Consider the following 25,821-nt stretch of genomic DNA (forward strand, 5'->3'; position numbering starts at 1 on the left):
TTTGTTAATTTGGGTTACCTTGGTCGGAAATTCAACTTCGTACCTTTTTTTTATTTTGGTTGTATGTCTTCAGATGCTTAGAATTTTCTACGTTATTTTTATTTTTTCCAGCAAAAGCAAAGCAAGAGGGCACTCACTATATCATTAACCTGCGAGTTAAGATGAAGGCGATACTGAAAAACAATAGTAAACAGTAATCCTGAGACCTCAAGAGAAATAAATAATGGCTGTAGATGTACCTCGCGCGGTGATCAATAAACTCATGCTGTTTACTGCAGCTATGGTGGTACTGCCTGTCCTAACTTTTTTCATTATTCAGCAATTTACATCAAATACCTTAGTCAGTGGAGGTTTAGCTGCTGCAATGGCCAACGTCGTTCTGATTGTTTACATTGTTGTGGCCTTCCGCGAGGATACTGAAGATCATAAAGTTGACGGTAACAAGAAGGAAGACTGATTGACTGGTATTTTTTTTGTTAGAAAAGAGTATACAAGAAATATATTAGAGGCTAAATAAAAAAAAAGTAGCATTAAATGTTATGGATGATTGGGATATATATGCTAATAATCCAATCTTACATATGTTTATTCAAATATATGAGTATATATAACGATTAATTGTTTTTCTTTATTGGGTTTGTTGATTTTTCCAATGCACCATAGGTGATATCCAAATTAGATATCCAAGAGAGTGCAATAATCAAAATGAACAACAGCAACGCAGAAACTATTAAGCACATAAGTAGTCCTTCAGTCCAGATGGAGCTTAAAATATCATCGTCGCTATCTTTGCCTTTGTCGTTATCATGATGACTCAAAGTGCCTTCTGTGGCATATTCATTGTCATCAGCGTCAAAGGTACCAATAGAGTTAATAACTACAGTCAAATCGTCTCCAGACTTATCCTCCAAAAACAATAAGCAGGATTCAATAAATTCATCCAATTTTTTCAAATCGTAAGAGTCGGAAGTAAATTTGAACAACACAATACTCTTATCATCTAAGGAGTATTCATATAGCAAGTCGGAGGCACTTTGAGGTAATTCGTCCACTGTAAACTGCTCCATAATGGGAGATAAGGATTGAGAGATGTTCAAAGGTGATTCATCATTAACAGCTAAAGTGACATCATTGGAAAAAAATCTATCGAAAAATGGGTATTCTTCGTCAACTATCATGTTCTCCGATAATGAGAAATTATCGAACTCAAATATAGCGATAGCACTGTCAACAGATGATATGACATCTGCTGTTGAAGATATAGCGCTGATGATATCCAAGTTACTCTCTTTGTCGAGCGAAATAAAGGAGAAACTTTCCTTGGATGAATCTGCCTGCACAGTTTTGGAAAGAAAACATGACAACGTGAAAACGAAAAAGGCATAGAGCTGACCGAACACCATTGCTATAACTTTATGGTTCGAGATTTATTATATTGTAGTCACAGCAGTGGTTATTATCAATGTTTTTTACCCTTTTTATTATTACTCTAAAGTTATGAACGGTTTGCTCTTATATAAGAAATAGCGTTTTGTCTTTTCTTCGTGTAATGTGACAGAATTGGGTATTGCAGAGAAATTGCAGCATAGTAAGTGCGACAATAGTCGCACTGTTGCGTTTTTTTTTTTTTTTTTTTTTCTCATCTAGAAAAACTATTATCAAATGTTCTGGCTTGAATCCCATTAAAAAACACCAATGGTTATTAAAGGGTTCACAACTAGCAGCTATGAGAAAACCCAAGGTTAAATAGACGAAATCTCTGGCGTTTTATTGTTGCTAATTCTATGTGACGGTTTTACTTGAACCGCAATAACGAAGCGCACCTCAAACGGAAGTTGCCGTGCAATTTCCATAATAATGATGAGGTGCGTTCTTTCTGATGCCACCTATGAAGTGGCAAACGTACGACCAGTAGTTTGGTAAGGTTAAGTTTTTTCTGTTCTCATTTTAGAGTTCGACTTTGATGTCAAAACGTTTCTTTTGTTTACGAAAAGATCGTATTGACAATTGAAAAGGGATTTAAATAGCGATGTGAGATTAAGAGGTCTCCCAGTTTATTTTTCGGGCTTAACTTCTTTCAAGAGAACCTTTGATACGTAATAGATCAAAATCATCGATAAAAGGTACCTCAGATAAAACATTCATGGTTATTGTGAAGAGGTACATTCTAGGTTCTATGTATATTGCCACTTAGATAGCGCGTTTTACATCAGTTGTTGCAAAGAAGTGAAGTCATTTTCCGAACGTCCTGATTCCAGAAAATGGTTTCTTCAATAACTAGAGCTTATTTTCTAGTCATTTCCAACAGATGATTTGGTACTCTGGCCGAGTGGTCTAAGGCGTCAGGTCGAGGTCCTGATCTCTTCGGAGGCGCGGGTTCAAACCCCGCGGGTATCAATATTTTTTGAACTTTTTGCCCTTTAATAAAGGTTTAAGTCTGAAAGATGGCTATCGCTTTTGCGTCCATGCATTAACACTGTTCGTAGGTGGCTATTTGCTAATCTGCAAAAATATGAGAAAATCTAAGTCGTTATTGATTACTACAGCATATTCAAACGAAAGATAAAAAGGAAAGAACTCCTCATAGGGGGCTCGAACCCCTGACATTTCGGTATCCTTGCTTAAGCAAATACGCTTAAAAGCCGAACGCTCTACCAACTGAGCTAACAAGGATGAGTTCTTCATCAATTTTGATTTACGGACCTATATAATACGGATGTCATTACAATCGTAATGTCTCTAGGGGGAGCAACTTGTTGTCACGACTTATTATTTGTTGGAACGAGTAGTAATTAATAATGACATGAGTTGCTATGGTAACAATCTAAATGCTTCCATCGTATATTGATGTACACCTCGTATACGTTTAAGTGTGATTGCGCCTATTGCAGAAGGAATGTTAAACGAGAAGCTCAGACAATACTGAAGCTGGGTTAAAGATCTATTAGTTGAACATGATATGGTAGGTACATATATGAGGAATATGAGTCGTCACATTTATGTATATCGACTACCGGAATCACTATTATATTGATCATAATTAATATGACCAATCGGTGTGTGTTTTATATACCTCTCTTATTGTTGGAATGAAATTCTAATATCATCTATTTAATATTATATTACAACATGCGGTGCAAGAGGATGGCATAAAAATTGAGAAACAGTCATCCAATCTAATGGAAGCTGAAACGCAAGGATTGATAATGTAATAGGATAATGAATGACAACATATAAAAGGAAAGAAGATAAAGTTATAACACTATGTAGAACTATCGATTCCCTTTTGTGGATTCCTATATCCTCGAGGAGAACTTCTAGTATATTCTATATACCTAATATTATAGCCTTTAGTAACAATGGAATCCCAACAATTATCTAATTACCCACATAATTCTCAATAATGAATGGCAACGTATGAAAGGAAGGAAGAAACAGCAATATTATAGTAGAACTATCGATTCCCTTTTGTGGATGCCTATATCCTCGAGTAGAATTTCTAGTATACTCCGTATACCTAATAATATAGTCTTTAACAACAACGGAATCCAATTATCTCAGAATCCATATAATTCTCATATTCTACACGCCTAATAATATTACTTTAAGACAATTGAATTCATACAATTGTCAGCAAATTCAATTTCACCTTATGTTAGCATATAGATTCCAAGTTAGTGTTTAACTAGTATATTTCCCACTTCCCTTCACCTGCCGCTCAAATGGCTCGTTTCTTGTTTATTATCTTTAAACAAATGCGACGCTAATACAAAGGTGCGCGTCATAAAAGTTACTATTCCGTCAGATTGTTTCAGATTATCACCATAGTTACGTACGTGAGGAATGACAGCCCAACATTCTTTTCAAATCTAGTAACTCAATAGGATTTGATGGAGGTTGTTAAATTCTATTTATAATATAGGTGGTAATTTTATGTATATTGGTTAATGGAGCGTTCTCCTTCATAACATAACAGTCCAACAATTTTTCTTGCCTATATACGTTTTATTACGCAGACGTTTATTTCAGTATTATTTTCGTGCATCAGCTTTTATTGAATTCAACGATTGCTTGAATCTAGTTCTGCTGGTCACCTAACTTTGGACCATTTTTAACACTGCCTGTTATAAAATATATATCACGTAAATAATAGGTTTTGTTTGTTATATTAATGGAAGGTGGCTGATTGTGGTTCTAGCAGGTATCGATGAAAGATGAATTCTCCACTACTTCGAAAAAAGTGTAGCAAGTTGAGTTCAGAAAGTAATCTATAAATTACGTCAGCCACTTTGTATACGTGAAAATTTTAATGTTTACGTCCCCTTACATTCCATTCTCCGTGTGCGTAATACTGGCAAAAACGTTTAATTTTGCCCGAATTACTTTACAACTGTTTTTGGACGTAAGAAGTACAGTGTAGTTCTTCCTTTCTTCTTTACGATTATTGTCGTTTTACTCGCTCATTGTGAAGTGTACTATATATTCTTAATTCATGAATGATGATAAACAAAACAAGGGTAAGTGGATGTGTACATATGCTCAGAATGATAAACTTTCGGGACAAATAAAAATGTTCAGCTCTTAATCATAGTTATCAAAATATCATTAAAATTGAAACTAACGCTGAATACTACAATTTTTACGTCGCTTTTTTATCGATACTTAGTGAGATTGTTTTCGTGAGTTTTTTAACTAGCTACCAAATGCACCATTACTACACCACCAAATGGTGTTGTGAATAAAACAAGTTTTGCCTGTACTCAGTTATTTTTTTTTTTCATCAAGCTTCCCGCTTTGTTAAGAACGCATTTTTCTAGCTGTATGAATAAGCTACACTCGAGATTCCTCCGATTAATTTATTGCGCTACTGGCTCCTCTTTCGTCGTATTGCAAGGCACTTCTTCAACGAGGCTATGCACACGCAGTGCCATTCTTGAAGCAGGCACACACAGACGCGCTTCCATTAGTTTTTTTTTGCTGAATGCATCATGTGGGCCGTTTCGATGACCATTTTCCAGCAGGGGCTCTTACAAAAACGGACAGGTCTTTTGTTTACAATTACCCAAAGCGGAAAACTGTAAACAACCAAATAACGGACACAAAATGTAGAAGCACCATAAAACTCACGTCAACGGTAACTTTAAATTCGTTGTATTAATTAATCATTTTCAGCTTGCATTTTTACCGCATCACTTGTGAATATTCTGCAAGTTAGGTGTGGAACATACATAACATACTACTTCAATTTGCGTTCCGCATACGGTCTACCCAATTTGTTTTGTTTGTGATTTCCTCATTCGTCTTCCTTTGCAGAAACGGGTTTGTCCCTTCTTGTTGTGAATACGGCGTGTAGTTATATATTAAGTAATAGAATTTATTGCACTTTTATTTAGGAGAGAGGTATCTGAGTGATCAGTTCTAGGCAATTTTAGTTTGTATTGAGTTTTTTGCATTCGGCCAAACTTGAGCAGGTTGGAACTTAAGTGTCTTCAGTTTTTCCAGCGACAGTTCTAATTGTGGCTCTTGGTATAGTTTCTTAAAAAATCTATCAAAGTTGCTAGTTTGTGCAGCTGAATAGATCACAAAAGCACGACAAAAAAAAAGATCTACCAAACAAGAATAGAGCCAAAATATTTTCGTCCGTTATATCAACCATCAAAGGAAGCCTTAATCTTCTCATTATGTCAAGATCACTTTTGGTAGAGAATAGTAGAACGATTAATAGTAATGAAGAGAATGGTATAAACGAAAGTCAATATATTTTACAAAAGAGAAACGTTCCAAGAACAATTCTCGGTAATGTCACGAACAATGCAAATATCCTGCAGGAGATCTCTATGAACAAAAAAATCGGAATGAAGGGCTTCTCGAAATTGAGCTCTTTCTTCCCCTTGAAGGACGAGGTTTCGAGAGCCGACGATTTTACCTCCTCTTTTAATGATAGTAGACAGGGAGGGAAACAAGAGGTGTTAAACAATAAGGAAAATATCCCTGAATATGGATATTCAAAGCAGAAAAAGCAGCAGCAGTGTTCAAACGATGACTCTCTTCATACGAATTCAACTACCTTGAACCGTAATCGGTTGGTATATTCCGAGAACAAATCGTTTTCTACCCAAATCGAATGGCAGAAAAAAAGTGTGAGAGAAGATTCCAAAAAAAAAAGACCAATATCAACTCTTGTAGAGCAAGATGACCAAAAAAAGTTTAAATTACATGAGTTTACTACAGAAGAAGAGATTCTGGAGGAATATGAATGGGATGATTTAGACGAAGAAGATTTTGATGATCCGTTAATGGTGAGCGAAGACGTTAATGATATCTTTGATTACCTACACCACTTAGAAATAATCACATTACCAAATAAGGCAAATCTCTATAAGCATAAGAACATTAAACAGAACAGAGACATCTTGGTGAATTGGATAATCAAGATTCATAATAAGTTTGGGCTCCTGCCGGAAACTTTATATTTGGCCATAAACATAATGGATAGATTTCTTTGTGAAGAGGTGGTACAATTAAATAGATTACAACTGGTTGGTACATCATGCTTGTTCATCGCCTCTAAATATGAGGAAATTTACTCTCCAAGCATAAAACATTTCGCGTACGAGACAGACGGTGCATGCTCTGTGGAAGAAATTAAGGAAGGTGAAAGATTTATATTGGAAAAACTAGACTTTCAAATTAGTTTCGCTAATCCAATGAATTTCTTAAGGAGAATATCAAAGGCGGATGACTATGATATTCAGTCTAGGACGTTAGCAAAGTTCTTAATGGAAATATCTATAGTGGATTTCAAGTTCATTGGGATATTACCATCATTATGCGCCTCGGCGGCGATGTTCCTCTCGAGAAAAATGCTAGGTAAAGGCAGCTGGGATGGTAATTTGATTCACTATAGTGGTGGTTACACAAAGGCAAAACTATATCCCGTTTGCCAACTATTGATGGATTATCTTGTCGGATCCGCCATTCATGACGAGTTCTTAAAGAAATATCAGTCGAGAAGATTTTTAAAGGCTTCCATAATTTCTATCGAATGGGCATTGAAAGTAAGGAAGAATGGGTATGATATTATGACTTTGCATGAGTGAAGGCGAGAGCCTCCACAGAAACCAAAATTCGTTTCCCTTACTTTATCATCTGTTTTACAGAAAAATTTAGGCATTCATTATTCATATAACGGTTATCTCATATATATTATCACACGGTGTCAGTTTTGTAAGCTGTAATAATTAATTTATTAATCTTAGTTTTTTTTCCGTGATTGGAAAATTAACTTGAGAATGACGAATAATGCATTTTCTTTTTTTTTGAATACATAAAAGAAATAAAGTATGTCTATCGATGATATTTAGGATGCAGAGTGGGTTAAAAGGCTATAATTCTGATCTGTGATTCAATGTTTTTTGTTTACACCAGTCAAAAACCTTGAAGTAAACCATGCCATGTTTTGGCTTTTTGTATTTAAGCCTCAACGAATCGAGATTCGTTTCAGGTACAGCAATATCTTTAATCAATTCATTGATAAAATCCTCAAACGCTGGGTCTGATTCAATACCGATACCGCCACTATAATGAATAAAAGTATCGTCCCATTTGGAACTGTCATTTTTAATTTTTCTGGCGATATACATGGACATGGCAGCTAAATATGATGGTTTCACGTGGATAAACTTATTGCAACATATAGAATACTCCATGATAAATTTGGCTATGTTCCTTGTTTCAATGCAGTAGTTGTCAGCTTTAGAAATTCTTCTAATGAAATTTAGAGGGTTTGGTAGAGATATGTTGTAACCTAGAGAACTTAGAATGAATAGTTCAGCCTTCCTAATTCCTTCGACAGTGGCAGCACCGTCAGTCACATAGGCAAAATTTGCTATTTTAGGTAATTTAACTTCTTCAAATTTACAGGCAATGAACAGGCAAGTTATGCATAGTAGTTGTAATTTGTTCAATTTAACAACGTTTTGTGATAAAAATCGATCCAGTAGGTTTATCGCTAAAAATAATGTTTCAGGTAAGCAGTGAAATTTCTCGTGAACCTCAATCAACCAATCAATTAATAGAGCTCTCATGGAACTTTTCAAATGGTAGGGGGATTGCGTATCCATTAAGTAGTTATGTGTTGGTAGCGTTTGAATTTCCTTCTCGTAAAGATGAGAAAATATAGAATCTGTATATTCTGCTACCATAAATGGATCATTTATCTCCAATGAATCTAAATTCTTCCATTGATGATGTTTCACTTTTTTTGAGGTCTTTGGCCCTACAGTATCAGTTGAATCATTTGATAATCGCCTCTTCTTGGTCTTTTCTAAATGAGTGGAATCTCTTTGTAATTTACCTTGAGGGAGTTGCAAAGCATCGATCTTATTACTGTTTACCTCGGATAGGACTTTCTTTTCATTTGTAGAATGAGGTGTTAAGTTAATTGAATTTTCTCTGGGAATAGTGTGGAGGATATTTTCCTTGCCTATACGATTCTCATTATTAACTTGGATTTTTCTTTCACTGATTGGACTAGGAATACAATTCATTTTAAAAAACTAAAAGAAAGTAGAAATAACACTGAATAATAATTTCCAACACACTGTTAGTATGTTGTTATTTGAGTATGAATGCTGGATTGGTAAGCCTTTCTATTGTATGACACAATTGAAAAGTCACTTGTATGAGATGAAGTGGTTATATATATGTTCATAAGAAGAAGGCAAAAACTTAACCCTAGAAAAGAAAGCAATCAATATGCTAAAACGGTAAATATTTAAACGCAAGTTGCGAATTGCCAATTGCCAATTGTGGGATACACAGGGGACGTAGAAACAACCATGACCTGTATCCTGTAGTAGACCGCTTGTTTTTACCGCAGAAGGTCCTTTTTTGTTTACCGTCGCAAAAAAAACGCGAAGAATACGCGTTGGTCGTTAAATTTTGTGGTACGCGTAATTGTTATTTGGTATTTTATTTTAGGGACGCGCTTCTTGTCTATACGGGTGATATAGGATTTTCTTCATTCCTGCTTGTATTGGCTCCATTTAACTGGCAACTTAACTTTTGCACCGCTTAATAGCTTCTCACAATTGCATTAAAGGCCAAAAAAAATCTAAGAAAAAATACAGGCCAGGGAGCCTATTAGCTATAAAAAAGCTCGCACTCAGGATCGAACTAAGGACCAACAGATTTGCAATCTGCTGCGCTACCACTGCGCCATACGAGCTCGCATTTGTGGGAGTTGTTTAATTCAGTGCCCAGCTAATACCAATGTTTCTTGGCAATCTTGATACACTTTCCTAGTGAAGTAAACTGTTGTCAGGACTTATTATGAGGATTTGGTGAATAATTAGATAATTGTTGGGATTCCATTGTTACTAAAGGCTATAATAATAGGTATACAGAATATACTAGAAGTTCTCCTCGAGGATATAGGAATCCACAAAATGGAATCGATAATTCTACATAGTGTTATAACTTTATCTTCTTTCCTTTTATATGTTGTCATTCATTATCCTATTACATTATCAATCCTTGCGTTTCAGCTTCCATTAGATTGGATGACTGTTTCCCAATCTTTATTTCATCTTCTAACATCACATTTGATAATATACTAGTAATATGAATACTGGTCAATAGATGATAGTTGATTCTTATTCCAACATCTTTAGCCCCTTTAACCCTTGCTTTTCAACCTTTCCTTGTGTAGATTAATGGTGGTGTGTAGTGTTTTTGGTAAGTCATTTTTTTTTTATCATTTTTGCTTCTGCCGTTCGTTATTGGATAATCCCCGAAATATGCTAAAGTGAGGCTGACACATTTGAAAAACATAAATACGTACTGGAATAAACACTCAAACACATTATTGGTAACAACGACGGAAAGGTGGACTAATAAGCATGCTGAATAATGAGGGCTAGCTTATTGATGTTTAAGTCAGCTCTAAGCTCTATAATAAGGAGACCCTTGAAAGGTTTTCAACTTCTTAGAGGGGTCAACCCATCTAACACACGGCCACAATCCCCTAGAGCCTCCGCAAGAGACGTTAGGGAAAAGCAGATATTAAGAACGCCGTCAGCACCGACTGCGATCCCATTAAGGGAGATTATCTATAGAGTTCCAGGCTTGTTTCCCCGCCCTTTAGAAGATTCTGTTAAGGACTTCCGAGATTTTATTAAGAATGAGGATGCCTTCCAGACACAGCTTTTGAAAACGCTGCCGTTTTATCCGAGTCCTTCAGAATCAAAAGCGTCAAGGCTCATAAGAACAGTTGTTGATGATGATGGTAACTACATCAATGAATTTTGCATACGCCCTCAAAAACCTTCAGTGCCTGATGCTGATTTAAAACACCTGGTTTTTATTCATGGCTACGGAGCTGGATTGGGTTTTTTCATTAAGAATTTTGAGGATATTCCTCTATTAAATAATGAATGGTGTATACATGCTATTGACTTGCCTGGTTATGGTTTCTCTTCAAGACCTAAGTTTCCATTCGAGTATCCAAGAGATAATCTTCACAGCGTCCAAGATTGGTTTCACGAAAGAATACACACGTGGTTTAGTAAAAGAAATCTTTTGAAGCGGCCTGACAAAAACATTGTCATGGCACATTCTTTAGGGTCTTATTTGATGGCGTTATACCTGCAAAAATATAAGGAGTCCCCATCTTTCAAAAAACTGATTCTTTGTTCCCCGGCAGGCGTATCTTATAGAGATTTCAATAACACTGCTTCAGAGATTGAAAAATGGAAGCCACCACCTTGGTGGTATGTCAAGCTTTGGGATAGGAATATTTCGCCTTTTACACTAGTAAGAAATTCTCGCCAGTTTGGTTCTAAAATTACAAGTGGATGGTCATATCGGCGCTTTAAGCATATATTGAATGGTGATCCAGAACAGTCGAAACGGTTTGAAGCTCTGCATAGATACGCATATTCTATTTTCAATAAGCGTGGTTCAGGGGAATACCTATTAAGTTTCGCTCTGAAGTGTGGTGGTGAACCAAGGCTATCCTTGGAGGAGCAGCTATTTGATGGTACAAACTTGAATGTTTTAAAAAGTAGTAATTGTGAATGGGTTTGGCTTTATGGTGATGACGACTGGATGGATGTGAATGGTGGGCTTAGGGTATCAAAATTCTTGAACGAGAAGTTGAGACAAAAAAGTAATGTCATCATTGTTCCTCATTCAGGGCATCACCTGTATCTGGATAACTATAAGTTTTTTAATAACATTCTTGCGAAAGAAATGCAAAAAGTGTAAGGAAGAAATCCTAAGCATGTACGTTATATAGCAAAGGTTTTATGTACATTTTCCGGCCTCTTTTTTCTTTTTTTAATATGAAAGTATCGTTTGCAAACGACTTTTCGTTTTTGTTATTATTTTGTGCGCGGAATTATGTATTGAAGATATCATCTAAAAGTAACTTCAATAATTGTAAATACGCACAACGAAAAGATGATATTTTCTTATTTTTATTACAAGTGGAAAATATTTGACGCCTGACCACATAATGGTTTTTGGTACGCCCAAATCTTAGTTTTTATTTAATATTTATAATTTATCGAATAACTGAGTCCTTTACCTAGCAAAAAAGACAAGAATTTCTACATTGTTTCTCCTTTCTCTATGTTCTATTTCGCAACTGGCCAATCCTGTTCAATATCAGAATTTGAAATATCCCTGGGGAGCGGTTCCATATAGTATGATTTTGTGGATTTTCTGTCTTCGCAGTTGTATTGTTACCCACTTAAAGCCTTTCCCGGGGTTTAGAAACCCTAGAACTTGTAAGGATAGAAAAAAAACCGAAAAAAAATTATGCAATAGATATCAGAGTTAGCAACTTTGCATCAGTTTGAGCTTCTTTTCACTACTCTAGTGTTCGGTATACATATTTACCTGTCGAAGTTGACTAGAAATGACAGCCTCATCAAATGAAGATGGCTTAGTGTTCGAATGTTACAGCGATCCCGAATTAAAAAGATGGACACACCTTGCTAATGCAAAAACTTGGAAAGGTATTCTGACAGTGCAGCAGTACGCCGATAGAGAACAATTGCTAGGGTCTTCAGAGATTTCTCAAAAGAATAAATCAAACGAGATGATGGAAACATACCCAAAAAGTTATCAGTGGCTTGGGCAGAAGTACTTTGTTTTGAAGGACCGATCTTTGCCAGAAAATGGAGAATTCAGCCAAGTTGTTTCCAGTTGCGAAACTTTAAACAGGATTGGATATTGTATTCATCCAGGTTCTAATGGGAAAATCGAGCCAGCTTTGATTGTATGCATCGGAGGCGTGTTTACCTTCGAAAACCATCGCCGCAAGGGCTACGCCAAGAACATGATCATTAAACTGAATGAATTTTACGACAAAATACGTGATGAAGCTAACAACGTATTAGAGTTGAAGAATCTGGTAATTAACCTTTACAGCGAGGTCGGAGAATATTATTCCACACTAGGATACAAGAGTATGCATGTTCCCTTGCATCATCTTTCCAAATTAGATGAACTCACTAAGAGATATTGCGGAGAAGGAGATGTAAATGATGGCAAGTACTTGGAATTTGATGATTATAGGGGTTTAGTAGAACTACATGAAGCACAGTTCAAAGAAAGTTTATTAAGTTTACACGAGGAAAACCCAGAGAAGTTTATTTTTACTGTTGCCCCAGATTTTGACATTTTCAAATGGTTTCAGTATCGTGACCTTTTTATTATGAAGAAATCAGGAAGAAAAACTCAGCAAAATTTGTCCTTTGGATATGCATTGAGTGATGACAGCCACATCATATGGCATCACAATTGGAACGGCGATTCTCTCATTATTGTCAAAATTCATATACCTGACGAAACAATCCAAGGAAAAGAATTGAGGCTCAAAAAGCTGCTAAAGAAAGCTATAGAAGAAACAAAGATGCACGGATTACAAGAGTTAGAATTTTGGGATGAAGAAATTCCTATTAAACGGTATCCACAACTGTTCCAGTTATTGACAGAGCTAGAAAATGAATCTAAAGTTTTCTCAGAAAACGGTTCCATCAGTGCTGTTCGACCCCCCAAAGGGTACGCGGCTGAACAGGTTATTTGGGATAATAATACCAAATTCTGTTGGTTTTAAGTCAACTATTGTATTGCCAATACAAAAAAAAAGTTAGCTGTTGAACTATATAATCATTATTTTCTTTTAAAATTCATATATACTACCGCCTACGGCAAAAGATTCAACCTCTTTTTTTGTGCTTTCCTCCAAAAATGCTTGCCTGTCGAAGGTGTGTAATATTACTTTCTTTTCCGGTTTTCTTCGTAGCTCGCATCGATGTAGCCGAATGAATTTAAGGGATTGTTATGCAATGATGAAAGATTTTTCACCTAAAATATCGTTTGCTGAGAACAGCCATTAAAGTGTTCCTTCATTTAATAACCCATATTTAGGATCCAATAAAAGAAGAAAAGAATGCCTTTACTAGGGGCCAGGTGCACTTACCGTTTGTTTTCAAACATCGCATCAGTTTCCATTAGGAATGCCATTGGCAAATCGTCATACCCTTTAACTTTACGGAATCAACAGTACCGAGGCATTATAACATCAACTGTAGACTGGAAACCAATCAAGACGGGCAGGAGCCCAAATGATGATTCTCGAAGGAAAGGATCCCTCGGCAAGAAAATTGTTCTGGGCCTGATGTTCGCAATGCCTATAATATCCTTCTATTTAGGAACTTGGCAAGTAAGGAGGTTAAAGTGGAAGACTAAGTTGATTGCGGCATGTGAAACTAAACTGACTTATGAACCGATACCACTTCCCAAGTCATTTACACCTGATATGTGCGAAGATTGGGAATACCGTAAAGTTATCCTTACCGGTCACTTCCTTCACAGTCAAGAGATGTTTGTTGGTCCAAGAAAGAAAAATGGAGAGAAGGGTTATTTTTTGTTCACACCGTTCATTAGAGATGACACCGGTGAAAAAGTGCTGATAGAAAGAGGGTGGATCAGTGAAGAAAAAGTGGCCCCTGACTCAAGAAATCTACACCATTTATCGTTGCCTCAAGGAGATCATTTGAAAGTAGTTTGTTTGGTAAGACCACCAAAGAAAAGAGGTTCGTTACAATGGGCGAAAAAGGATCCGAATTCTAGATTGTGGCAGGTGCCGGACATATATGACATGGCAAGATCATCTGGGTGCACGCCTATTCAATTTCAAGCTTTGTATGACATGAAGGACCACCCAATAATCAAGGAACACACAAAGAGCGAGGCTCCACAAAATAATCCGGCTTCTAGCCTCTGGATGTTCTGGAAACGGGAACATACGACTACTGAGGACCGAACGCAAGCTGTCGCTAATAATATATCGAAACTTAATGCTAGGCAGGAAAACCCAACAGACCAAACGATCGAATTCGATGAACGGCAGTTCATTAAAGCAGGTGTCCCCATAGGTCGGAAGCCCACTATTGACCTGAAGAATAACCATTTACAATACTTGGTAACATGGTATGGTCTTTCGTTTTTGAGCACAATCTTCCTTATCGTGGCCCTTCGGAAGGCCAAAAGAGGGGGGGTTATATCCCAGGATCAGCTGATCAACGAGAAACTAAAGCATTCAAAGAAGTATATGTGAATGGCAAGCTCTCTGCCTGTGTTATCGAATTCTGCCAAGAAGTGCAGAAGTTTACAAACCCGATCTAACATTATTTTACGGTAGGTTCGCATTACTATAATTGGGTTGTGGCAGACTTAAATAATTTAAACTTGTACATAACACTTTTCCATCCGTATATCTGATGTGTTATCCACGACATCACTATTGCGCGTTGCCCGGACAATATCGATAAATAATAGCCAAAACAAACATGTTTTATCGACGCATGAATCCTTAATGCTAAAAGCGTACCATTGCAGTAGATCTTGGAGTGTATAAGCCCAGCAATTGCACCAAAATACTGCCAAAAGGGTTTATAGTACTACTTCCACTTATGAGCGAAGATAAAGCCAAATTAGGGACCGCGAGGTCTGCCACGGAATATCGTCTATCCATCGGTAGCGCTCCGACTTCAAGAAGGTCTTCTATGGGCGAATCCTCATCCCTGGCGAAATTTGCTGGCCAAGAAGGACTAACCAGTTCGGTTGGAGAATACAACGAGAACGCCATACAGCAGCTTCTGTTGCCTAAGATACGAGAATTGAGCGATTCCATCATCACTTTAGATTCAAATTTCACGCACTTGAACTTTATTCACGAGAGTTTAGCTGACCTTAATGAATCGCTAGGCTCATTGTTGTATGGCATCATGAGCAATTCATGGTGCGTGGAATTTTCACAAGCTCCCCATGATATTCAAGACGATTTGATCGCTATTAAACAGTTGAAATCGTTGGAAGATGAGAAAAATAACTTAGTAAGGGAGATCTCTAATATGGAACGTGGGATTAAAAGAAAAAAAGACGAAGGTGGTGGAAACGATTCGAGCAAAGCATCTCAGAACAAACAGTTTAACCAGCCGCTATTTCCTTCCTCACAGGTAAGAAAATATAGGCCATACGACAACAGAGACAAGCGGAAGTCATCCAAGATAGCCAACAACTCACAAGTAGAGAATGGGGAAGACTATGAAGATGATACCAGTAGTGAAGCTTCCTTCGTTCTAAATCCAACAAATATGGGGGCGTCCAAATCATCTCAGGGCCACGTAAGTAAGACCACGCGTCCGAGTAACAATAACAATAGTAAACTAAGAAGAAAATCCATTTTACATACAATAAGAAACAGCATTGCTTCCGGCGCCGATTTACCCATCGAAAACGATAATGTTGTTAATCTAGGAGATCTGCATTCAAGTAATCGAATATCACTAGGAAGTGGTGCTGCTAGGGTTGTCAATGGGCCCATTACAAAAAAAAGAAATTCCATGTTCTCAGGGCGTGCTGAAAGGAAATCTACAGAAAACAGACATTCTGTTGCAAAAAAAACTGAAAAGAAAATGAGCACAAGGCCTCCCTTCAGATGAATGTGCCAAAGTCATCCAAAGAACTGTCCGCCTCGCAAAATATATGCTCGCATGCGTGAACTACTAATAGAAGAGAATTTGGCGGACTGACCGTTTCTTCTATAGCAACGAGGAGGAAAACAACACATATATCAACAGTGCATGGGCACAATACGCATCACAACAAAATGGGATATATTTGTATAAGAAAGGAAATTGACTAGAACTGTCGAGAATTCCTGTATCAATATCAAATCATAAATAACTGTGAAATTAGTTACTATCTTTGTATAGCATCTTCAAGATAAGTGCGGTGAACTTCGGGTAATACTTTATAACTGACGTTTTTTTTTTTTCGTTATGTATGGCAAACCAACTTGACAAGAAAGTGGACAACAGTTAAAACAAAAGGAGGAAGAAAAGAAATTGACCTTTACATTGGAGAATAAGCAAGCGAACAGGTTATCAACTGCCTAGGATCTTTACAAAGGACATAAAACTAGCCTTTTATGGAAGAGACGGGAGATTCGAAGCTGGTCCCTAGGGACGAAGAAGAAATAGTAAATGACAACGATGAAACTAAAGCGCCTAGTGATGAAGAAGAGGGAGAAGATGTTTTCGACTCCTCTGAAGAGGATGAAGACATTGATGAAGATGAAGATGAAGCAAGAAAAGTGCAAGAAGGCTTCATTGTTAATGATGATGATGAAAATGAAGACTTAGGAACAAGCATTTCTAAAAAAAGAAGAAAGCATAAAAGAAGAGAAAGGGAAGAAGATGATCGACTATCCGAAGATGATTTGGACCTGTTGATGGAAAATGCTGGTGTTGAACGTACCAAAGCGAGCTCCTCTTCAGGGAAATTCAAAAGGTTAAAGAGGGTAGGAGATGAAGGAAACGTCGCAGAATCAGAAAGTGACAATGTCGCTGTTTCAAGGCAAGATTCTACCTCCAAATTGGAGGATTTCTTTTCCGAAGACGAAGAAGAAGATGAATCTGGTTTGCGTAAAGGTAGAAATAATGAATATGGGCGTGATGAAGAAGACCATGGGGATAGAAACAGAACAGCCGATAAAGGTGGAATATTGGATGAGTTGGATGATTTCATTGAAGATGATGAATTTTCTGATGAGGACGATGAAACTAGACAAAGAAGAATCCAAGAAAAGAAGCTTTTAAGAGAACAATCCACCAAGCAACCTACACAGATCACTGGTCTATCGTCGGATAAGATCGACGAAATGTATGACATTTTTGGTGACGGTCATGACTACGATTGGGCCTTAGAAATTGAAAATGAGGAATTAGAAAATGGTAACGAAAACAATGAAGCTGAAGAAGAAGAAATCGATGAAGAAACTGGCGCTGTAAAAAGCGCTAAGAAAAAAATATCTCTACAAGACATTTATGACTTAGAGGATTTGAAAAAGAACTTGATGACTGAAGGAGACATGAAAATTAGAAAGACAGATATTCCAGAAAGATACCAAGAATTAAGAGCAGGCATTACTGACTACGGAAATATGTCATCCGAGGATCAAGAGTTGGAAAGAAACTGGATAGCAGAAAAAATTTCTGTAGATAAAAACTTCGATGCCAATTATGATCTCACTGAATTCAAAGAAGCGATTGGGAACGCGATCAAATTCATCACCAAAGAAAACTTGGAAGTTCCTTTTATTTATGCTTACCGTCGTAACTACATTTCTTCAAGAGAAAAAGACGGGTTTCTTTTGACTGAAGATGACCTTTGGGAAATTGTTAGCCTTGACATTGAATTTCACAGTCTTGTAAACAAAAAGGATTATGTTCAGAGATTTTATGAGGAATTACACATCGACGATTCTATTGTCAGTGAATACTTTAAAAATCAGAATACTGCATCCATCGCTGAGCTGAATTCTCTACAGGATATATACGACTACCTGGAATTCAAGTATGCCAATGAAATTAACGAAATGTTTATAAATCACACCGGAAAAACCGGTAAGAAACATTTGAAAAATTCCAGTTATGAAAAATTCAAAGCTAGCCCTCTTTATCAAGCGGTTAGTGATATTGGTATATCAGCTGAGGATGTTGGTGAAAATATTGGTTCACAGCATCAAATCCACCCTCCTGTAGATCACCCTAGTTCCAAACCAATAGAAGTGATAGAATCTATATTGAATGCCAACAGCGGTGATTTGCAAGTCTTTACGTCCAATACTAAACTAGCAATTGATACAGTCCAAAAATATTACTCTTTGGAATTGTCTAAGAATACGAAGATAAGGGAAAAAGTTAGATCTGATTTTTCCAAATATTATCTGGCTGACGTTGTGTTAACTGCTAAAGGTAAAAAAGAGATTCAAAAGGGATCTTTATATGAGGATATAAAATATGCTATCAATAGAACTCCAATGCACTTTCGTAGGGATCCAGATGTTTTCCTGAGAATGGTCGAGGCAGAATCTTTGAATTTGCTCAGTGTTAAGTTACACATGTCATCGCAAGCTCAATACATAGAGCACTTATTCCAAATTGCTCTTGAAACCACTAATACCTCGGATATCGCGATTGAATGGAATAACTTCCGTAAACTGGCATTCAACCAAGCAATGGATAAGATTTTCCAGGATATATCCCAGGAAGTTAAAGACAATTTAACAAAAAATTGTCAAAAATTGGTCGCCAAGACTGTTCGTCATAAATTTATGACAAAATTGGACCAAGCTCCGTTCATTCCTAATGTCAGAGAGCCAAAAATTCCAAAAATCTTAACTTTAACTTGTGGCCAGGGTAGGTTCGGAGCCGATGCTATTATTGCTGTTTACGTCAACAGAAAGGGTGATTTCATAAGAGATTACAAGATTGTCGACAATCCATTTGATAAGACAAATCCTGAAAAATTTGAAGATACCTTGGATAATATCATTCAAAGTTGTCAGCCGAATGCCATCGGCATCAATGGTCCCAACCCCAAGACTCAAAAATTTTACAAAAAATTACAAGAAGTTCTGCATAAGAAACAAATTGTCGACAGTAGAGGACATACTATTCCAATCATCTACGTTGAGGACGAAGTCGCTATTCGCTACCAGAATTCTGAAAGAGCTGCCCAAGAATTTCCAAACAAACCCCCCCTAGTTAAATACTGTATCGCCTTGGCGCGTTATATGCATTCTCCATTGTTGGAATATGCTAATTTATCAGGTGAAGAAGTGAAGTCATTGTCAATCCACCCACATCAAAACCTCTTATCCTCAGAACAACTGAGTTGGGCTCTTGAAACCTCTTTCGTTGATATTGTCAACTTGGTCAGTGTTGAAGTTAACAAAGCTACGGATAATAATTACTATGCTAGCGCGCTCAAATACATTTCTGGCTTTGGAAAACGTAAAGCTATCGATTTCTTACAATCACTTCAAAGGCTAAATGAACCATTATTGGCTCGTCAGCAGTTAATTACTCATAACATTCTTCACAAGACTATTTTTATGAATTCTGCCGGGTTCCTCTACATCTCGTGGAATGAGAAACGACAAAAATACGAAGATTTGGAACATGACCAATTAGACAGCACTAGAATTCATCCGGAAGACTACCATTTAGCTACCAAGGTTGCTGCTGATGCTTTGGAATACGACCCTGATACTATTGCCGAAAAAGAAGAACAGGGAACCATGAGTGAATTCATTGAACTGCTAAGGGAGGATCCCGATCGTAGAGCGAAACTAGAATCGTTGAATTTAGAATCATACGCGGAAGAACTTGAAAAGAATACTGGATTAAGAAAACTTAATAATTTAAATACAATCGTCCTTGAATTGTTGGATGGATTTGAAGAATTGAGAAATGACTTCCACCCTCTGCAAGGTGATGAAATTTTCCAAAGTTTAACTGGTGAGTCTGAAAAGACCTTTTTTAAGGGCAGTATCATTCCGGTTAGGGTAGAAAGATTTTGGCACAACGATATAGTTTGCACTACAAACTCTGAAGTTGAATGTGTAGTGAATGCTCAACGTCACGCAGGTGCACAATTAAGGAGACCTGCAAATGAAATATACGAAATTGGAAAAACGTATCCAGCAAAGGTAATATACATCGACTATGCTAATATTACTGCGGAAGTCTCGTTATTAGACCATGATGTCAAACAGCAATATGTCCCGATAAGTTACAGTAAAGACCCTTCCATTTGGGACTTGAAACAGGAACTAGAAGATGCCGAAGAGGAGAGGAAACTGATGATGGCAGAGGCCCGTGCGAAGAGAACACATCGTGTTATCAATCATCCTTACTATTTTCCCTTCAACGGCAGACAAGCTGAAGATTACTTGAGGAGTAAGGAACGTGGTGAATTTGTGATCAGACAGTCTAGCCGAGGTGATGACCATTTGGTTATCACTTGGAAGTTGGATAAGGATTTATTTCAACATATTGATATTCAAGAATTAGAAAAAGAAAATCCTTTGGCATTAGGTAAAGTTCTGGTTGTCGACAACCAGAAATACAATGATTTAGACCAGATCATTGTAGAATACCTACAAAACAAAGTAAGACTTTTGAACGAAATGACATCTAGTGAAAAATTCAAAAGTGGTACTAAGAAGGATGTGGTCAAGTTCATTGAAGACTACTCTAGAGTGAATCCAAATAAATCTGTCTACTATTTTAGTCTGAACTACGATAACCCTGGTTGGTTTTATTTAATGTTCAAGATTAACGCAAATAGCAAATTATACACATGGAATGTGAAATTAACGAACACTGGTTATTTCCTGGTAAACTACAATTATCCAAGTGTTATTCAACTTTGTAATGGTTTTAAGACTCTTTTAAAATCTAACAGTAGTAAGAGTAGGATGAACAACTATCGTTAGATGCATGTGTAGTGGTCATTATTATTAATATTTTTATTATTACTTTTACCATTGTTTAGGTAATGTATGTAAACTAGAACCCTTCAACTGTATTTTTTACGTAAATACTTGCTGCATGTTTAGTTGCGGAAAATTTGTGCTAGTGGTGAGCACATCACTCAAAGAACTTTCTACAATAATAGCTTAGGAACCAAAGTTTTAGAAATGTTCTTCACTAATCGGAAAGCAAGTGCTACAATGAGACGACTATTTTGATTTTCAAATGTTGGGAGGCGGTAAAATAATCTAGTATACATTTTTAATTACTTTTATGATGTAAATTGACTTCGTAGACGTTCCAGCGACAACCCTCATTTGGTCCCTACTCACATCCATACATTTTATCCTATTATGCAAAAAGTTCGCCTTATTCGGAATATTTAAAAGTCTGGAATCACCAGTCATCAAATCAACACTGTAGATACCTTCATCATTTCCTACCAATATACCATTAGAAGAGTCCAACTTCCGGAGAATTGGTAACGAGAAATCATCTTGACATATTTCTGTAGCAAAATTTCTTATAATTTTATCGTAGTAAGTCTGAACCTCACCCAATTCCATCGACATTGAATAGCCTATATTCATAGGTATTTCTACTAAAACCAATCTCATGTAGGGTTTATGTGACGTGGCCACCACTAGCATGGTACTGGGCGTTAATTTTACCGTATCTTCATTATTAGAATGAACAAAATCTACTACTATTACATCTCGAATGTTGAAAGCGTACGTGCTAAATTCTGCATTGTTCAAGGCAATGTTGTATGAATGAACAAGATTTTTTGCATCTATAATTGAGTAACATGCTATATGAGTGAATTCCGCTCTGGTAAGAAACACCGAAAAACTGTTACGACGACCACTGTTACCACCGTTGGCGATAACATTCAACGACGTACAATTGGAAGCTAGCTTTATTTCAGAAAGTTGTGTGAAAAAAGGGCTCCCGTCTTTTATCTCCAACAAACTCAGACGCAAGAAATTATCCATCCCACTAGTAATAATAAACCAAGACGACTCCGTAACATTGCAGATCTTTATATGCGTAATCATTCTCGCATGAATTTTCCATACCCCGTTGGGAATCACTTCAAAATTCTTATTTAGCAAGTAGAAGCTTCCGTTCATTGGGCAGACGTAGTGGTAACCGGAACTGCCAATAGATCCGCACAGCTTGACAATGCTCTTAACTTTTTCATTAATTTTAAATGACTTCGACGTCGCTTTCCTAATGTCGTAGGCTACTAAATCTCCAGTAGCTGACGACAGTAATAAATACTTGCCGTCTTCTGTAAAGGTTGTGCTAATAAACAACGTATCTTTGGGTAAGGCTTCGTTCAATTTAACATCAATAGAAAATTTCAAACTATAGTTCCAAGATTGGATTCCATATTTAGCATTGTCAATTGGGGCTAAATCATCGTTTATTGAAAGATTTTTTAGCCTATCTTCGAATGATAGTTTTTTGTAGTAAATCCTATCTTCAATAACGCTCTGTAGGTCTTCTAGTGGTATCTCACCAACATTACTATATGAACTTTTAGTCTTTTCTAAGGCGGAGAGTGGTAGCGCTGTCTCCCTTATGAATGCAGTCAGTGAGTCTTCTAAACCGTTACGCTTGAGATAATTGGCAATCAATAGATTAGTGTAAAGCCTAGACGTAGAATTTTCACCCATGGTGCTCTTACCGGACTTTTGTTTCTCGCTGTCACCTGTTTGTTCGAAATCAGGTCCTTTTTTTGGCATTCTTATATATTACTTTCCTTGAAAATTACATTACACCCATACATACAATACCACCCACACCTTGAACGCAAAAAAATGAAAACTTTGCTTTAGAAGACCTTTCGGGATTACGACGCGGGCTCTGGAAAGGAGGATATGACATTCAGGCGGAACATCCTTCCAGAAAGTTTACTCTTGTGCGTGCTTCATGGAACAGCACCAAGCAGAGCTCCTTCCAAGGCTGGCGCATCATCTCTGCCATTTGCTTACGAACAGCAGCAGCAGCAGTAGCAGCAGCGTTTGAGTTCTCTGTGCCGAGAGTATACTGCGGTAACATAACGTTTCAACTAATGGTTTTAGTATGTTAAATTAGATGCTGCCTCTGAGTTGATGTGCTAGAATAATATTAAATTTTATAAGAGCCTAAGACAACAGGAAATAAACAAAGATGGGTAAAGGTAAACCAAGAGGTTTGAACTCTGCTAGAAAGTTACGTGTCCACAGAAGAAACAAGTATGTTAACTAATTCAAAGTGCAAAAAAAATCCGGCCCCTATTGTGATTTGTTAAGTGGAGGAAGCGTAAGTGAATTCTGGAATGATAAATTTTGGCACCTATGAATATTGCACATCCTAGCACAATAGGTTTAAAGTTATGTCAAAAGTGATAGAAGCTAATGAATAGTTGAAGGTCAACTTTACCACTCTTTCCAATTTATAGTACGGAAAATAAACCATTTGTTCCAAAGATTCAGAAATCACAAGAGGCCGTTCCTCACAACGGAAAAATTCTTTTTACTAACAATTCTTTTTTTATTACTACAGCCGTTGGGCCGAAAACAACTATAAGAAGAGATTGTTGGGTACTGCCTTCAAGTCTTCTCCATTCGGTGGTTCTTCTCACGCCAAGGGTATCGTCTTAGAAAAGTTGGGTATTGAATCCAAGCAACCTAACTCTGCTATCAGAAAGTGTGTTAGAGTTCAATTAATTAAGAACGGTAAGAAAGTTACTGCTTTCGTCCCTAACGATGGTTGTTTAAACTTTGTTGATGAAAATGACGAAGTTTTGCTAGCAGGTTTCGGTAGAAAGGGTAAGGCTAAGGGTGATATTCCAGGTGTTAGATTCAAGGTCGTTAAGGTCTCTGGTGTCTCCTTGTTGGCTTTGTGGAAAGAAAAGAAGGAAAAGCCAAGATCATAAGCAGGGAAGTTATCCTCTTGAGAACTACATTGTTTTTGTACCTTAATGTATCTCTTTATTCTTTCAGCAAGTCCCTTCTAAATTTCTCATTAGGAACGGGAGAGAATCACATCAATTTTTTCTCTTTAATAGAATGAATGTATAATTCAATAGAAAAAAAAACAACATAATTTGCACTTTATTTTGATGCTGCCAAAAAGTTTTTACCGTGAACGTCTGCTTCCTTTGGTTGAAGTTCTGCTCATATTTTAAGTTGATTAATAATGCTATGTATGTAATGGATTCATCCTTTATACAAATTCAGTCATTGATTTAAGTAACCTGATTACGTCTTATTTTTATATTCTTTAACAATTACAGCATCCTTCTCTAAAACCTCATTCAAGTATGTTATACCCCGCTGTTGGTTCGTCAGAATCTCCACTATCTTATTAATACGATCATTAGATTCTTCACCGGTGCCTTGGGACATGCTGTCTTGGTTTTTGGCATCGTCATTGAAAACCATTAGTTTACTATCTAGTTGGCTAGAAATATTTTTAGCACGTTCTTTTAGGATAGCCAAACGTGCCCACAGTTCGTTGGTCTTACCCAAACCTGCAGGATCTTCACTCCGCTGAAGTAGAGTTTGGAATTGTGACCACATTTTCTCTTCTGCAATACCCAATGGCAGTCCCCTATTTTTCAGGATTGCCAACTGTGTGCCCAGTTTTAAGATTCTCTTTTCAATTTCTACATTCCTTGATTGTGCCTTCAAAATTCTGGATGCGGTGTCCAATTCATGCTTTTGTTGCAACTGTGTGGACTTCTCCAAAATATGATTCAAGATAATTCTAGCTTGTGCGACATTTTCAGTTTGTACTTGATTGCGTTGATTTAAGCCTTCAAATCCATATATTTGAATAGGGATTGTCTGAGGGGAAGGTTTCTTTTCCATTGCTTGATCCCACTCTTCTTGAAGTACTTGTCCTGGTTTGGTATATAGAATAGCTTCTGTTTCATTCACTTTATTGTATACAAATGCTCTCAGTTTTGTTTTCGTTGTGTTTGGATCCCACGATTCTTTACATTTCAACACCTGTTCTTGAATCTGCTGGGGATAATTAGAAAGCTGCTGCTGCTGTTGAGCAATTGCTTGCGTTTGTTGTAACGGTACCTGAAATTGCTGTTGCTGTTGCTGTTGCTGTAAATTAGATCCAGTTGAAGGCTTAGACCAGGCAAATGATGGTTGCGTGGACACTGTATTTCCGAATCCAGGCATAGTGCTTGTTTGAGGCTGCTGGGATTGGCCGAAAAGGCCACCTCCGCCAAGGGTATTGTTATTCTGGGTGCCGCTTCCAAACATCCCACCACTAGCTGTTGGTCCCTGCGGCTTACTACCAAATAAGCCTCCCGTAGCCGGTGTAGTATTTTGAGGTTTGGCGCCAAAAAGTCCACCACCATTCATGTTAGATGTGTTTTGCGTACTAGTGCTGCCCATCAGTGAGCCAGTGGACCCGATTTTATTACCAAATAACCCCCCGCCTGTAGTACTATTATTTTGTGCAGTGCTGCCGAAGAGACCTCCGGTTGTGGTAGTTGGCTTGCTTCCAAATAGTCCTCCTCCAGTGGTGGATTGCTGAGGTTGAGCTGTTTGCTGGCCAAATAAACCTGTTCCAGTAGCTGTAGTTCCTGAAGCGTTGGTGCTTGAACTCCCCAAGCTACCGAGGGCTGGCTTATTACCGAAAAGACCTCCTCCTGTACTATTTTGTTGGTTACTTCCAAAAGTATTCGTGGTCTGATTGGCACCAAACCCACTGGTCGCAGTCGCACCAGAATTTGGCTGGCTACCTCCAAAGCTAAATCCTGAACCTGAAGGTTGAGTATTTGTATTATTATTCTGTCCAAATGAAAAACCGGTCGAACCAGCCGGTTTGTTTCCGAATCCGTTATTACTACCGCCGAAACCAAACATGTGATCAATTGGTCAACAAAATTTGTCTTATATTACTAACG

The 25,821-nt window shown here is 37.3% G+C and overlaps 12 protein-coding genes and 3 non-coding genes across 15 annotated transcripts; 9 read left to right on the forward strand and 6 right to left on the reverse strand.

The window, feature by feature from the left end:
* Positions 1-223: 223 nt before the first annotated feature.
* On the forward strand, positions 224-457 carry VMA21 (Vma21p; the record flags this gene model as incomplete). The annotated part of the gene is made up of 1 exon (XM_033910557.1): positions 224-457. One exon carries the CDS (start codon positions 224-226, stop codon positions 455-457), a length of 234 nt encoding a protein of 77 aa, XP_033766448.1.
* Positions 458-614: 157 nt separating this feature from the next.
* Positions 615-1,403, reverse strand: VOA1 (Voa1p; the record flags this gene model as incomplete). The annotated part of the gene is made up of 1 exon (XM_033910558.1): positions 615-1,403. One exon carries the CDS (start codon positions 1,401-1,403, stop codon positions 615-617), a length of 789 nt encoding a protein of 262 aa, XP_033766449.1.
* Positions 1,404-2,315: 912 nt separating this feature from the next.
* Positions 2,316-2,397, forward strand: SPAR_Gtrna20L. Its single transcript has one exon. It is a non-coding gene; the product is annotated as a tRNA-Leu (tRNA).
* Positions 2,398-2,577: 180 nt separating this feature from the next.
* On the reverse strand, positions 2,578-2,673 carry SPAR_Gtrna21K. Its single transcript has one exon. It is a non-coding gene; the product is annotated as a tRNA-Lys (tRNA).
* Positions 2,674-5,681: 3,008 nt separating this feature from the next.
* Positions 5,682-7,100, forward strand: CLB1 (B-type cyclin CLB1; the record flags this gene model as incomplete). The annotated part of the gene is made up of 1 exon (XM_033910559.1): positions 5,682-7,100. One exon carries the CDS (start codon positions 5,682-5,684, stop codon positions 7,098-7,100), a length of 1,419 nt encoding a protein of 472 aa, XP_033766450.1.
* Positions 7,101-7,385: 285 nt separating this feature from the next.
* On the reverse strand, positions 7,386-8,549 carry CLB6 (B-type cyclin CLB6; the record flags this gene model as incomplete). The annotated part of the gene is made up of 1 exon (XM_033910560.1): positions 7,386-8,549. One exon carries the CDS (start codon positions 8,547-8,549, stop codon positions 7,386-7,388), a length of 1,164 nt encoding a protein of 387 aa, XP_033766451.1.
* A 608-nt stretch (positions 8,550-9,157) lies between these two features.
* SPAR_Gtrna22C lies at positions 9,158-9,229 on the reverse strand. The gene has a single exon. It is a non-coding gene; the product is annotated as a tRNA-Cys (tRNA).
* Positions 9,230-9,912: 683 nt separating this feature from the next.
* Positions 9,913-11,268, forward strand: CLD1 (carboxylic ester hydrolase; the record flags this gene model as incomplete). Its single annotated transcript, XM_033910561.1, has 1 exon — positions 9,913-11,268. One exon carries the CDS (start codon positions 9,913-9,915, stop codon positions 11,266-11,268), a length of 1,356 nt encoding a protein of 451 aa, XP_033766452.1.
* A 655-nt stretch (positions 11,269-11,923) lies between these two features.
* On the forward strand, positions 11,924-13,126 carry SPAR_G03310 (uncharacterized protein; the record flags this gene model as incomplete). Its single annotated transcript, XM_033910562.1, has 1 exon — positions 11,924-13,126. One exon carries the CDS (start codon positions 11,924-11,926, stop codon positions 13,124-13,126), a length of 1,203 nt encoding a protein of 400 aa, XP_033766453.1.
* Positions 13,127-13,462: 336 nt separating this feature from the next.
* SHY1 (cytochrome oxidase assembly protein SHY1) lies at positions 13,463-14,632 on the forward strand (the record flags this gene model as incomplete). Its single annotated transcript, XM_033910563.1, has 1 exon — positions 13,463-14,632. One exon carries the CDS (start codon positions 13,463-13,465, stop codon positions 14,630-14,632), a length of 1,170 nt encoding a protein of 389 aa, XP_033766454.1.
* Positions 14,633-14,987: 355 nt separating this feature from the next.
* Positions 14,988-16,019, forward strand: DAM1 (Dam1p; the record flags this gene model as incomplete). The annotated part of the gene is made up of 1 exon (XM_033910564.1): positions 14,988-16,019. The coding sequence occupies one exon, from the start codon at positions 14,988-14,990 to the stop codon at positions 16,017-16,019; it is 1,032 nt and encodes a 343-aa protein (XP_033766455.1).
* Positions 16,020-16,507: 488 nt separating this feature from the next.
* SPT6 (chromatin-remodeling histone chaperone SPT6) lies at positions 16,508-20,863 on the forward strand (the record flags this gene model as incomplete). Its single annotated transcript, XM_033910565.1, has 1 exon — positions 16,508-20,863. The coding sequence occupies one exon, from the start codon at positions 16,508-16,510 to the stop codon at positions 20,861-20,863; it is 4,356 nt and encodes a 1,451-aa protein (XP_033766456.1).
* Positions 20,864-21,148: 285 nt separating this feature from the next.
* Positions 21,149-22,651, reverse strand: SPAR_G03350 (uncharacterized protein; the record flags this gene model as incomplete). The annotated part of the gene is made up of 1 exon (XM_033910566.1): positions 21,149-22,651. The coding sequence occupies one exon, from the start codon at positions 22,649-22,651 to the stop codon at positions 21,149-21,151; it is 1,503 nt and encodes a 500-aa protein (XP_033766457.1).
* A 427-nt stretch (positions 22,652-23,078) lies between these two features.
* RPS23A (40S ribosomal protein uS12) lies at positions 23,079-23,826 on the forward strand (the record flags this gene model as incomplete). The annotated part of the gene is made up of 2 exons (XM_033910567.1): positions 23,079-23,143; positions 23,454-23,826. 2 exons carry the CDS (start codon positions 23,079-23,081, stop codon positions 23,824-23,826), a joined length of 438 nt encoding a protein of 145 aa, XP_033766458.1.
* A 325-nt stretch (positions 23,827-24,151) lies between these two features.
* Positions 24,152-25,780, reverse strand: NUP57 (FG-nucleoporin NUP57; the record flags this gene model as incomplete). The annotated part of the gene is made up of 1 exon (XM_033910568.1): positions 24,152-25,780. One exon carries the CDS (start codon positions 25,778-25,780, stop codon positions 24,152-24,154), a length of 1,629 nt encoding a protein of 542 aa, XP_033766459.1.
* Between the last annotated feature and the right edge of the window lie 41 nt (positions 25,781-25,821).

Source organism: Saccharomyces paradoxus, chromosome VII, assembly GCF_002079055.1.
Source record: "Saccharomyces paradoxus chromosome VII, complete sequence".
Taxonomy (NCBI): domain Eukaryota; kingdom Fungi; phylum Ascomycota; class Saccharomycetes; order Saccharomycetales; family Saccharomycetaceae; genus Saccharomyces; species Saccharomyces paradoxus.